This window comes from Poeciliopsis prolifica, unplaced genomic scaffold (genome assembly GCF_027474105.1).
Source record: "Poeciliopsis prolifica strain line A6 unplaced genomic scaffold, Auburn_PproV2 SCAFFOLD019, whole genome shotgun sequence".
Lineage (NCBI taxonomy): Eukaryota > Metazoa > Chordata > Actinopteri > Cyprinodontiformes > Poeciliidae > Poeciliopsis > Poeciliopsis prolifica.
In genome coordinates, this window is record NW_026562394.1 from 6,624,768 (window position 1) to 6,637,001 (window position 12,234).

At 39.9% G+C, this 12,234-nt stretch overlaps 1 protein-coding gene across 1 annotated transcript in view; it reads right to left on the bottom strand.

Moving 5' to 3' along the window:
• Positions 1 to 1,954: 1,954 nt before the first annotated feature.
• Positions 1,955 to 12,234, bottom strand: part of gabrb4 (gamma-aminobutyric acid type A receptor subunit beta4) — a 53,526-nt gene continuing 43,246 nt past the window's right edge. The window contains exons 5-9 of the mRNA XM_055043625.1: positions 11,186 to 11,268; positions 8,064 to 8,201; positions 7,296 to 7,448; positions 5,776 to 6,032; positions 1,955 to 4,664 (exon numbers count right to left, since the gene is read on the bottom strand). Of these exons, the coding sequence (XP_054899600.1) occupies positions 4,311 to 4,664; positions 5,776 to 6,032; positions 7,296 to 7,448; positions 8,064 to 8,201; positions 11,186 to 11,268 (985 nt within the window). The 3' untranslated portion in view covers positions 1,955 to 4,310. The remainder of the gene's footprint in view (positions 4,665 to 5,775; positions 6,033 to 7,295; positions 7,449 to 8,063; positions 8,202 to 11,185; positions 11,269 to 12,234) is intronic.

Below are 12,234 nucleotides of genomic sequence, written 5' to 3' on the forward strand. Positions count from 1 at the left end.
GGCTTCAGGTCACATTGAACGGACAAATGCAAAAAAAGAAAAAAACTTTAACCGCCAGAACGTCAGTTTCCCATTAGCTGAACGCACGCTTTCAGAATTAGCGTTCCCTTTGAGCTGCCAGAAACTCCATCACCGCGAGAGAACTTTGTCACGATTTCGCCATTATTTTGTTCGCACCATGTGTTCCTTTGTGTTTTCATTTTTCTTTTTTGTCAAGGTTTCGTTTGCTGAAGTATGCCAATGCTAGAAAAGCTGTCCATGCCGTTAGCAGTGAGGCTAGCTGGTATTAAGAACTGCCATGTTTTTTTGTTCATGCATCAAGAACTATTAAGTGAAAGATATCATATTTACAGTACAATTCACATGTAATTACACATATACACTAGAGGCAAGAAAATTCACATTGAAATCAGTTCAACACCTTTTTTTCCCCCCCTCCTCCTTCTCTACTTATTGAACTTAAGTGTTCAAAGGAAAAAAAAAAACTCTAGAAAGAAAAAGTTTCAGAACAGAATGTCCTCACAGCCTTTGGGATGGAGGTGCAAATTTCATGTCCAGAAAGCTGGTAGTACATGTGGTGTTTGAAATGAACAGTGAATATATTTACTGTGAGAATATTGTTGTTTTTTTTCCTTTTCTTTTTTTTCTCCCGTCCCTATGCGTTTAGTGTACTATCTAAAAAGTACAGTACCTGAACAGGCTTTCATTTCTGGGAATAACACCAACCTGAATAAGAGTTTAATACTTGAGTCAGTTTACATTAGAAAAAAAAGACAGACAAAAAAAAAAAAAACGCATACTGCGCGTTCATCTCATTGAGACCACGCAGCAGGCAGTTATACACAGAAACATCTGCCTGGTTTGCAGTGGAACACATAAAATCCTCTGGCCACATTTCATAAAGACCCATCATATTTTGATTTAAACAATTTAACACTGAAATACGCAAAATAATAATAATGAAAAAAACAGTTGACATAGTTACTACTGTAACAAAAATGTACCCATCTGAAACACCCTCAAGTCAAAATTACTACCCACATCTAACAATTTATAAAGCGTACCAATTATGACGTGATCAACACTCTGGCAACATCGATCTGATTGCAACAAGTAGCTGGCTGAAAGGGAGCCACATCTAGTCGTGACGCCAGCTGAGCGTCTCCCATGAGACGACTTCTGCAAGGCAGAAGTTAAGAATTGCAGCATACATGTCACAGGGAGGTCAGCAGTGAGTTAAAGGGGAGCAGCAACACTGACGTGAGCTTACAGGTGTCGGGGACCACTACTGCATATGCGGGAAGGGGCTGAGTAAAGCTTTTTATGCCCCCAAGCGACCTCAGCGGGTTGAGTTTTACTGCTGGGGAGGGCCAAAGATTTAACAGGCGAGAGGAATGGAGGGAATAAATAAACGATGGCTCTGGTTTGTTGTGAAGTTTACGGCGAAGCACAGGATCTTAGATTGTTGTGTAAAATCAGTAAAGTGCTCGCAAATCTTCCATTGGGCTAAAACAGTCTGTTTTCAAGTTCATTTAATTTCATTTGGATCTAACCTTCAGTCTTTGAGTGCTACCCATCTATTGCTTGTTTTTTTTTTCATCTCGCCACTGGTTTTTGAACATTTTGACCTCAATTTCCTAATTGCAGACACAAAGGTGGGAATTTCAACAATTAAAGGTGCTGCTTGAAAATATGACAATGCTGCATAAATTCATCAAAAAAAAAAAAAAAATTAAAAGTAATTTTACAGCGGTGGTCACAGCATGTACCAACTTCACTATTACTTAGGTAGACACATTGGTTTCTGATCAGTTTTCCTTTTTGGAGAAGTCTTGGATGCCCACCACTCCAGAGAAGAAAGCGTTTATCTGATGACAAATTGATATGTTTGCAGCTCTTCCATCCATATGTTGCTCTCCCAGGGAAGAATTCATCTAATTCTTCACCACTGCAATTTCTTTCTTTTTTTTGTTTTTCAACTGAAATAAGTGACATGTGAAAAAAGTGTTTCGTAAAAATATTAATAAGAAATGTCACACAGTAAAGTCCGATTTGGCACACAATAATATCCTGCAGCAACTCTGTCCTTGAATTACCAACTGAAACCTCCATTTTGTCCCATCTTACCTAAGTTTTTGTCACAGTAAACAAACCCTTTTGCACCACTAATCTTGAACCTTGGCATCTGTTTTTTTTGTTTGTAGCTGCAATTATTTGTGCAGCTACAATAAAATATGGTTTTATTTTTCTGATTGGAAGTAGTTTAAATGTTTCACAAGGGCTCAGATTTTGTTTTACTGATCATGCAGAAGTGTATCAATGATATATAGGTGGGGGGAAAAAAGCCAGGTTTTCATAGATCTGATGTTTGAGAAGCTGGCTACGGTTATAATTTTTAACAGCTTGTGATCACTGCTAGTTATTTGTATCACATTTTTCTTTTAATAGTCCATGAGTAAAACACAGACAATTATTGTAAGTTGCTAAAGTAGGTGTGAAAGATCCCGCTGGAAAGAGTCAACTGATGCACACCCGGTTAGGAGACATTCTGAGGTAATCGGCAATGTTCCAGAATCGAAAATCTTGAATACTGAAAAACCAAAACTGCACAGGTCGGAAATGTTGAAAGGGGGAACATAACCAGCACCCTTCCCGGTCGGGTAGATCATCACTAGAAATGAAATGTGTGTGTATTCCAGGGGAAAACATGGAATACAGGCCTTTTGGTCATCATTTCATTCAATTCATGGCTATTTTTCTGACATAATAAATCCCTCCTGATCCTGTAGCAGCAGTTCTGGGGATGCTGTTGAATAAGGCTACAATGACGAAACCCCTTCCTCCGTACGCCTCTTTCCCCGTAACAATACGAATCCAAAATATTCTTCCCTTCACACACTGACAGGAAAACCAAAAAGAGACTGAGCAAACAAAGATGTACCATGTTCTGAATGAGGATTTGGTCGATCTTTTTGAATATACATGATCTCACATCTTCACGTAGGAATAATTTCACACTAACAACAAAGGCGACCCATCCCACTCCCCTTCCCGTTCCTGCGTAGCAAACACAAAGCAGGATCCGATGTCAGTGAACTCTGCATCTAAAGAGAATGTGAGTTAATCATTAGGAGGAAAGAGAAAGAAAAAAAAAACACACAAGCATACCTTTGTGAGAATACTGAATGATTTACATGTACAGATTATCTTCCTCCCTCCATCCCCAAACAATCAGAACCAGCAATGCACACCTCTTACTCTTTTATCTCATAATGCCCAACCCCTAGAACATGGTCTGACTCTCTGAAATCACAGTTTTTGTTAAGATGAAATCATATCTACAATAAGCAGTGTTTGTTTTTACCCAGAACGAAAAACGTTTTTGAAAATCCCCACCTCTTTCTCCTCCGGCAACCTCAACACGATCCCACCACTCTTAGGATGTGTTTCTAATAATATAGAAAAAGACCAAAAAAATAAATAAAATAGAATGAAAAAGTAATACAAGTTGACTCTGGGTGGAAATGCAACAGTCAAATATCCTATCCGTACGCCAACCGAATGGAGACCATTTGGCCGGAGATGATGTCTCATAATATTCACTCTAAAAACAGAAGAAGAAAAAAAAACAAGAAAAAAAAGAACAAGCCAAAGAACAACACATAATCCAAACAAGGTTGCTGTACATAGCAGAAACGGAGAGGTTTCTGTGCATGTCGTCCTCCTGTGGGGTAACGGCAGAGGGTGGGGTGGGGGTGTGTGGCAGCGGCGGGGACCAAGGGTGGCGCCAAGGACTTCAGTGAGTCGATGCCCGGACGCGCGAGCCACCGCTGATTTCTCAAGCTGCAGAAGAGGATTTCTGAGTACGATAAGTATCAATAAAAAGTCAATGGGACTCCAAGACATCCTTTCTCTCTCAAGAGCTTTCACTTCCCCTCTTTCTTTTGCTTTTTTTTTCCACTTTTCTTTTTGTTTTGTTTTGTTTTTTTAGCAAAAATATCATGCAGTCTTTAGTTCTGAAAAACCCCTGGTGGGGAGGATCTCATGTTTGTTTCAGGAGGAAAAAACAAACAAAAAAAGCGTTGAATTTCTTCTCGCACAAGTATTCTTAAACATTCAAGTCATCCTAGTAATACTTTGTACAGCAGAAAGGTTCTTCGGATTTCACATGTGTATATATAAATATAATATATGGAAATATGCATATACATATGTTCAACTTGTATATGTGTATACATATTTTGGAACTGTATCAAAGCCAATTTAATGTGCTCTCAAAATATGGCCCATGATTCCTAGTGGGATGCACATCAATTCACATAGTACAACCAGTAGATTAGGTTGAAAAATCCAAAGGTGATGGGAAAAATGACCCGGGACCACTTGTCGATGGTGCTAACATCTGACAGGTTTGGGATTTTCAACTTGAGCTTGGAGGAGCGTCGCCGTAGCCGACAGTTGGCGCGGCTCCGCATGGCGCTCCGGTCCAGCGAGTGGTGGCCGTAGCCGTCCCGGGGCGCCATGGGCTTCCTAAACTGGACGCCGGAGCTGTCGAAGGACATGACGGAATTCCGAGAGTCACTGACGCTGCTCCCCACGTCGGAAGGCATCACCTCGTTGTTCATGTCCAGCGTGGTGAGGAGGATGTTCCCGTAAGCGTCCACCTGCGTGGAGACCAGAAAAGACGCCCAAAATCAGAGACGGGTGGACAAAATGCTAAGGAGCATTCCCCAAAAATCCCCTTAGAAATCTAACATGGTATTCTAAGATAACCCCCCCTCCCACCCTTTTAGCTGTCAAGCTTAAGCAAAATGCAGGGATGATATGGGATGTACTTTTCTCACATGCAACAGAAATAGTTAGCTTCTTCAGATAAATATTTAGCGGTTGATTCTTTTCACTTGCAAAACAGTGACAAGTCATCTGAAAAATGCTGACAAGAAGACTCTTTATGGCATGGGCTGGCCTACAGCTGATATGATTGCTAAATACATGTACCCCAACTTTTCTTTGCTCCTCGAGATACAGATTTCTTCGCTGTGTAAATGACCTGAAGGTGTTGGTTTGAAACGGCACGGAAATGGAGTCCTTGCAATGCGAAAGAAAAAAAACAAAAACAAATTGGAAAGAACATTAACACGACTCAAACACAGGCAGATATAGTCAGTTTCTCAGAAATTGCACAACGTGTAAGACAGATCAACAAGGAGAACTTTTCTGAAATTCTGAAAAGGCATAGCATTTTTTGCTTCACAACGGTTGTCTCAGTCTCGCTCTTTTCGCAGCTGGCTTGGGGAGTTGCTAAAACAAAGGTAGCGGCTGACGCCACCTTTGTGTTGTCATGCTTTTCACCCCCCGCCAATTTGTTTTTAAACGTCTTTAAATACAAGGTAGCAGAGTGAGAGGGAATAAAGCCCATAGGATCAACATAGACAACAATCTAAATAAGAAATGAGAATGTTTACACCACCGTTGAGTTAGATGAATAGGTATCTCAATGAGAATGTTTGTGCTCAATAAAAAGCAGTCAGTGCTTGAGGGAGAAGCAATGGATGATGGTGGGTGAATGCATATTAGGCTGTGGTGACATCGGTGTGCATGTGGAGGATTGCTTCGGGGTCTTGCGTACTGTACGAGTGGCTTCCCGTAAAACGACTATGGCCAGAAAGATTTTTTGCGTGGAAAAGCCTTGTTTTCTACTTGAACTCTGACCGACGCGGAAGAGGCGAGGGAATAAAGCGAAGGAGAGAGTCGGAAAAGAAGGAAGGCGCAAACCTGTTCCCTCAGGCGCTTCTCTTCGTATCTCGTACGCTCGTTGTTGACTTTGCCCAGCCTCTCATTGATTTTCTTCTGCTGCGCAGGGCCCCGGCCAAAGAACACATAATTTACAAAGGCATATTCAAGCAGGGCCAGGAACACGAACACAAAACAGCCCATGAGGTAGACGTCGATGGCTTTCACGTAAGGAATCTTTGGGAGGGTCTCCCTAAGGTGGGTGTTAATCGTGGTCATGGTAAGCACCGTTGTCACACCTTATGTCACACAGAGAGAGAGAGACACCAAGGAACCTTTGTTAGACATATCTCAGAGTTTGTTGTCCCGCCATATTTCTTGTGCGTTTAGATATTTGTCTAAATGGACCCATTCTGTCCAGAGAAGGTCTATTGACATTTTTAACAAGAACTTTCCCAAACTATTAAGACCTCACAAAATACTTCAGAAAGACAAGAGTATAAAAATTAAAACAATAGTAATGACAAAATATATTACATTATATAGACAACAAGTAAATACAATAATATCCCAGGGAAAAGTCTTCATTCTTTACTTTATCATCTGCTTTTTATTTATTTATTTAATTAGAATAGTGCTGTCAATTGACTGAAAAATGTCATCAAATGAATCACAATTAAACGCTATGCTTCACATTGTAGGCTTGAAACATAAAAATGAACACATTTGTAAAGAATGCTTATGAAAATGATTTATTGTCTCAAACCAAACATTTCTCGTTTCCAAGATTTTATAATTATGAAGGTTTAAAAAGTCTTTTTTTCCCCAAACATAATGTAGAGATGGTAACTATAAGCTTCAGTGCACGGATAAGCCACTGTTACAATAAGTAAACAACATACTACCTTGATTTTATCCAAATGTCTCTCATAGCTTTTTTTTTCCCCTTTAATGTTTCTTTTTACCTCTAGTTGAGTGAAGAGGCGACAAGATGTAGCTCTGTATTGTTTTGCTTTGCCAGAATCAGCAATAAATTAAACATGCGGGAGTCTTTCAAGCTTTTGCTTCTGACAAATGACAGATTAAAATGTTAGCAGTTTTTAATATTAATAGTGGAAACTGGAGACACCATTATACATTTGGACAATTAGATATGAAATCACTAATAGCAGTAGTGCCAGCCTCACTGGGTGTAGTCCCTTTCAGGGCTATTAATCAGTCCACATTATGTACAATATTAGTGTGGATTACACTGTATCCCTGCTGTTCCTATTTTCTTTTTTTTCTTTTTTTACCCCCACAACACAAGCCAATTTGTGGCAACATCAAACAGAGGCAGGGGAAATTCAAAATGAGAATCATGGCAAAATGAAATTAACGGGAGTCGCTTGCAACCCGCGGCTACATGTTTGCTTGCTAATTTCGTGCCCATGAATGTAGAAGATTTGTGCTGCAACATTTGCACATGTGTGACAGCTGTGTGTTATTCGTTTCTTTGATAATTAGTGGATTCTTACGGGAGTAGTAAGAAGTTTAATAACGTAGCGGCGGCGGTGTCTTACCGAGGGCCACGCGAGCTGCAGAGGCATCATAATTGATCCAGAAGGAGACCCAGGAAAGGATGGTGATCAAGATGGAGGGCATATACGTCTGCAAGATGAAATAGCCTATGTTCCTCTTAATCCTGAAACTCAATGAGAGCCTTGGATATGAACCTGTATGGAGATACAACGGAGTGAAGTTAAGGGCAAAAGGAAAACGAAAACCAAAGGAAGAAGCAGGGGGGAAACGTCGACACAAGTCAAGAGTTCCAAAGTCTGCACTTTGACAACGCACAGGGCAGTCATTTCTCCATTTGTTCAGATGGAGCACTTAATTTCCCCAAAGCGATAGATTCCTTTCCAGGGACAAGTTCGATTCCAATTAAACATGGCAGAAAGTCGCAAACACGGCACATTTTTCTGCAAGCCCCTATCTCAGCAGGCAGCTTCAGCGTCCCTGTGAGAATTGTCACAGCGAGCTGCTTCTGCTTTTTTTTATACTTTCTCTGTCCTCTAAACATTACCAAATGAGCATTTTAAAATTGGACGATTGCTGCTCACGCCTTTACACTGGAGCAATATGGGGTATATACACAGTGAGTGAATCTGGGGAAACTGCAGTAAAACCAACACTCCTTATGCCAATTAAAAGCACAGAGTTTTAAGTCGTGTATTGCTAGTGCTGCCAGAACTCACTGCATTGTATACTGTACCTATAAAACAGTTGTTTATGGACTGCTACACTGCATTTTTGGAGGTACTCGGACAGAAAGTCAAATAATATCTTACCTGTAGTAAACCTGACCTCCCTGGACACCAGGCGGACGTCCACAATGGAGAACTGAGGTAATTCTAACTCTTTAACCCCGGTCACAGCTTTGTCATCTCCTTCCCAAAAAAATACGATGTCATCTGTTGTATATCCATCTGTGTCACAGTCAGAGCAAATTGGAAGAGAAAGAAGACGGAAGACATTACTTTTTTGATGAAGATGCGGCAGTGTCTGAATGGAGAGCCTCTATTCGTAGGCATAACTCACTATCTTGATTGCATCAGACATTGGTACCCCACTGGTTTTTCTATGGTTACAGTTTTCTGGTCTTCGCATTAGTGGTTTTGTACAACACTGTACGCTCATCAAAGAACTTTAACAGGGCAAAACTTTAAAAAAGTGACGATAAGTGATCTCAGTTTAAGATACAGACTGGAATCCCATGCACGTCCAAGGCGGGGCAGTTTCTCAGCACTACGGTGACACAGATGTCTTCATCAACACCATCTCTCTTAAATTGCCTTAGACTGTCTTGTCCATTGTTGCCAATATTATGCTAATTGTGTCACTCTAATTTGATCAGAATTCTATTATATGCAGATGACATGTTCCTGTTTATCATATCTAAAGTGAACCTTCAGAAGGCTTTAGAGTAGTCAGCACTTTGAAAATGTCCTGCTGTCATGTCAGAGGATGAAAGCAAGTACATCAGGGTCAAAATAAAGTCGACATAAAAAACAGATGAGGCAACTACTATGCTGTGTAGCAGTTGTGTCAGTCTCTCATAGTAATAAAAGGTCACCCTTTTCATCTACAGTCCAACATTCGTCTTTGGTTATAAACTTTGTATAACAAGCAAGCCACCTCATAAGAGGTTCTGGCTTACCCTCGGGAACAAGGTTTTATGGCTATTTAAGAAAAACTCAGGGTACAGTCACCATTCCTATACATCAACAGACGTGAGTGGAGATGTTTTGTTGCAGTGCCTTTTATGGACGTTCTTGGCCATATGCCACCTGGATCAGACCCCCAGGACAGATCCAGGACTTGCTGAAGTATATTTCATGACTGGCTTGGCAATGCCTTGGAGTCTTTTTAGCTAATCTGGAAGAGGCAGCTCGGAAGTAAGTCTGCGTGTGACTACTTTAGCTGATTCACCTCTGACCCAGCTCCACGCAAGTGAAACACAATAGAGTTGTACAAAAGTGACTCCATCGGGGTTGTTATACAAAAGTATCACAAAAAATCTGCTACTGCAGTTTCCAAAAAAATTGGAGTAGAATTATTGTTTCATCTACACCATACATTTAATAATGTCTAAATATTATGTCACATCATTATCAGAGTAACTGTCGCATATTTTTTGTATAAAATGTTCATAGGTGTCGGAAAGTTGGCTTCAGGGGAAATATGGACCCTCCGACACAAACACGTTTCTAGAGCATGTCAAGCTCAGACCTAAATCTGTCAGCCAACAATTTCGTGCTGCGCTCTCTCCAGACTCTCATGAAGCTATATCACCGCATGTATTACGACTAGCATGAATATTCATTAACATGTGTCACATGCAATGACGCTGCCACACATTTCTTCCTGGAAAAGCAATTGAAAGTGACTACAGGGGCAGATTTATTGGAATAGGCTAGCCTGCACTTACTGCAGAGCTATTTCTCAATCGGGGTAAGTGTTACCACATTTCACATTCCGCAGTCCTACATACGGACCTGGATGGTATTAAACTTACTACAGGACCAGGATTCATTACCATTAAATCTCTCCGAGAGGTTATAGGGTAAGAAAATGTGACATTGTCCATGAAATTGAAGCAACTGACTGCCTAATCCATCAAACTGATGGTTAATGCGCCTGAGTCAATAGTGCAAAGCACTCCATGAGCATAAACAGCAGATATTCTTGCAACTTTTTAATTCATGGCCTGTCCATATTTCATTGCTTACTCCAGCGCCCTGGAGGTAACACTCTGCAGTTCTTATTCTGTACCAATAAAAAAAAAAAAAAAAAGATGTATTGAGCAGGATCTGCGTGACTGATGACGTGATCAGTGAAAATGATCACACAAATGCAATTTTCAATTACACGGCAAGCTTTTTCTTCTTCAGAATAATGATTTGTCCAACTTATCCCGAAAGTGTCTGGAGGCATGATTTGTTTGTGGTTTTCTTTTGTGCAGGACACCAGGTGTCTTTACAGAAACTCTTGGCTGTGTTTCTTTCGAGTGAAAATTAATTCATGATCACTGTTTGGGAAATTCAACGATAAGTTAAGCGAAAATGAAGGCAAAATTTTTACTCATACAATGCTTTGCATTTTGGTGTCATTTTTGTAAAGCAGCGCAACCAAAAGTTAACTATGGAGGATATGCAGAGATCAAGAGTCAAGCAATGGAAAATCTGTAAACTACAATTATTAGAGCCACAAATTTGGCCTTTATGAAAAGTTAGCAAAAAGAAAGAAAATGGTTGGAAAAAAGTAAGAAATTTGGTTTCCAGTTAGACACAAGCCATGCAGGAGGATATGGCTACAGTTGAAGCAGGATGTATGCGAAACTGTATTTGCTGTGCAAAAATTAGCTCAGCACAGCTCTAAAATAAGTTCACTCAAAAGTATCACAGAAGCTCAGCGTTAATGAGACTCTTACCATGTCTTTTCTTTGTGCATAATAATCCTCCACTACTTTGTGTTGGATCACATCAAGCACATTTGAGCTCATGTTTATAACATGACAATGTCAAAAAAGTTACGTTGCCTGAATACAGTAGCATTTTTTCATTTTATTAAATAGTAGAAAAACACATATTGCTCAAAAATGACCAGGAAAGTCAATTTGGAACGATTACGTCTTTCCAGAAACTCAAAGATGCGTAGCATCAGTTGCTATTAATGATCAAAGTTTTGCACATTTGTAAATAGCAGCCATAGCAAGCCCTTCTTTAAATTTTTTCCACATATGTGACCTAACACTGATGCCCTGATACTCTGAAACTGAGAATGACTTCAAGGTATTCATCAACCGGTAACTAATCGCGGCGTGCACTTTCAAGGGTTAATGAAAGCAGAAATCAATTCGGTCAGAGTGACTGAATATTCATCATGATGTGGATTTATTTGCAGGACTTACAGCTTTCAATTTCCAGAGTGCAGTTCTGTTCATCCAGAGGGTATCTCCTCAAGTCCATCATGCAGGCAGCAGTAGTTGTTATTCTAAGGAAAGAGTGGAAAGACGTGAAAATACAGGTTAATACAGCGATTATAACAGCTTTTCGTACGGACAGAGACCCACAGCTCACAAACCCACCACAACATTGGTATATATGTGCCTCAAAAGTGACTCTAATGATCGTTGAAAATATGAAGGATCTACTGTTCCTCAATAGGTCAATCGATGCCTATGGAAATACGATCGTAGAGCCTTGAGTGGATCTGAGTTGGTGGGAAACCTTTTCATTATTTTAAAAACCGTTAAGTCTGACTGATATCACAACAATTAAAATTTCAGCAGAGGTCGCACCTAACATATTTTGCGATAAAAATACATGACCAAATTCTCCTCAGTATGACGAATATTTAGCATTCTACAAAACGTATGGAAATGTACTGTTTTCTTACATACATACCATTTTCTCTAAAGTCGGACTCAATCAAGCGATGTGTAAATCCTACATCGCTTTATGTTATTTATTTCAAATTTTTTCCCCAGACGGCTATTTATTCATTGCCACTGCCGAGAAGCGGCTTTCTGCAAGGTAGCTTTAGAAAATAACATTTTCTAAAGCTACCTTGCATACATATTTTGTATGCATAGTAGTTTATTAGTGTCGGTCCTATTTTCCAGCAGCCCATGAAAAAATAAAAAAACTGCTTTTTGCAACAAATTACACATATAAGGGGTCCTTTGCATTTAGCTGAGACATTTACCTGTACAGCAAATTTTAGCAATTACATTTTTGCTGTTGATGCCAGCTGCTATGTGTTCATCATACTGGATTCCATTAACTTCCTGCCCTCCTTTGCAATTGCTTCAAGAATGAATTAGGAAAAAAAAAAACAAGAACACAACTTATATTTAACTCGTGTCAAAAGCCCAAGTTTTGATGTGCACAACATGCATCTTTTTCATGTGTGTGACTGCTTAAAAAATTTGCCAGCCACAAACACAGCGTCGTAAGG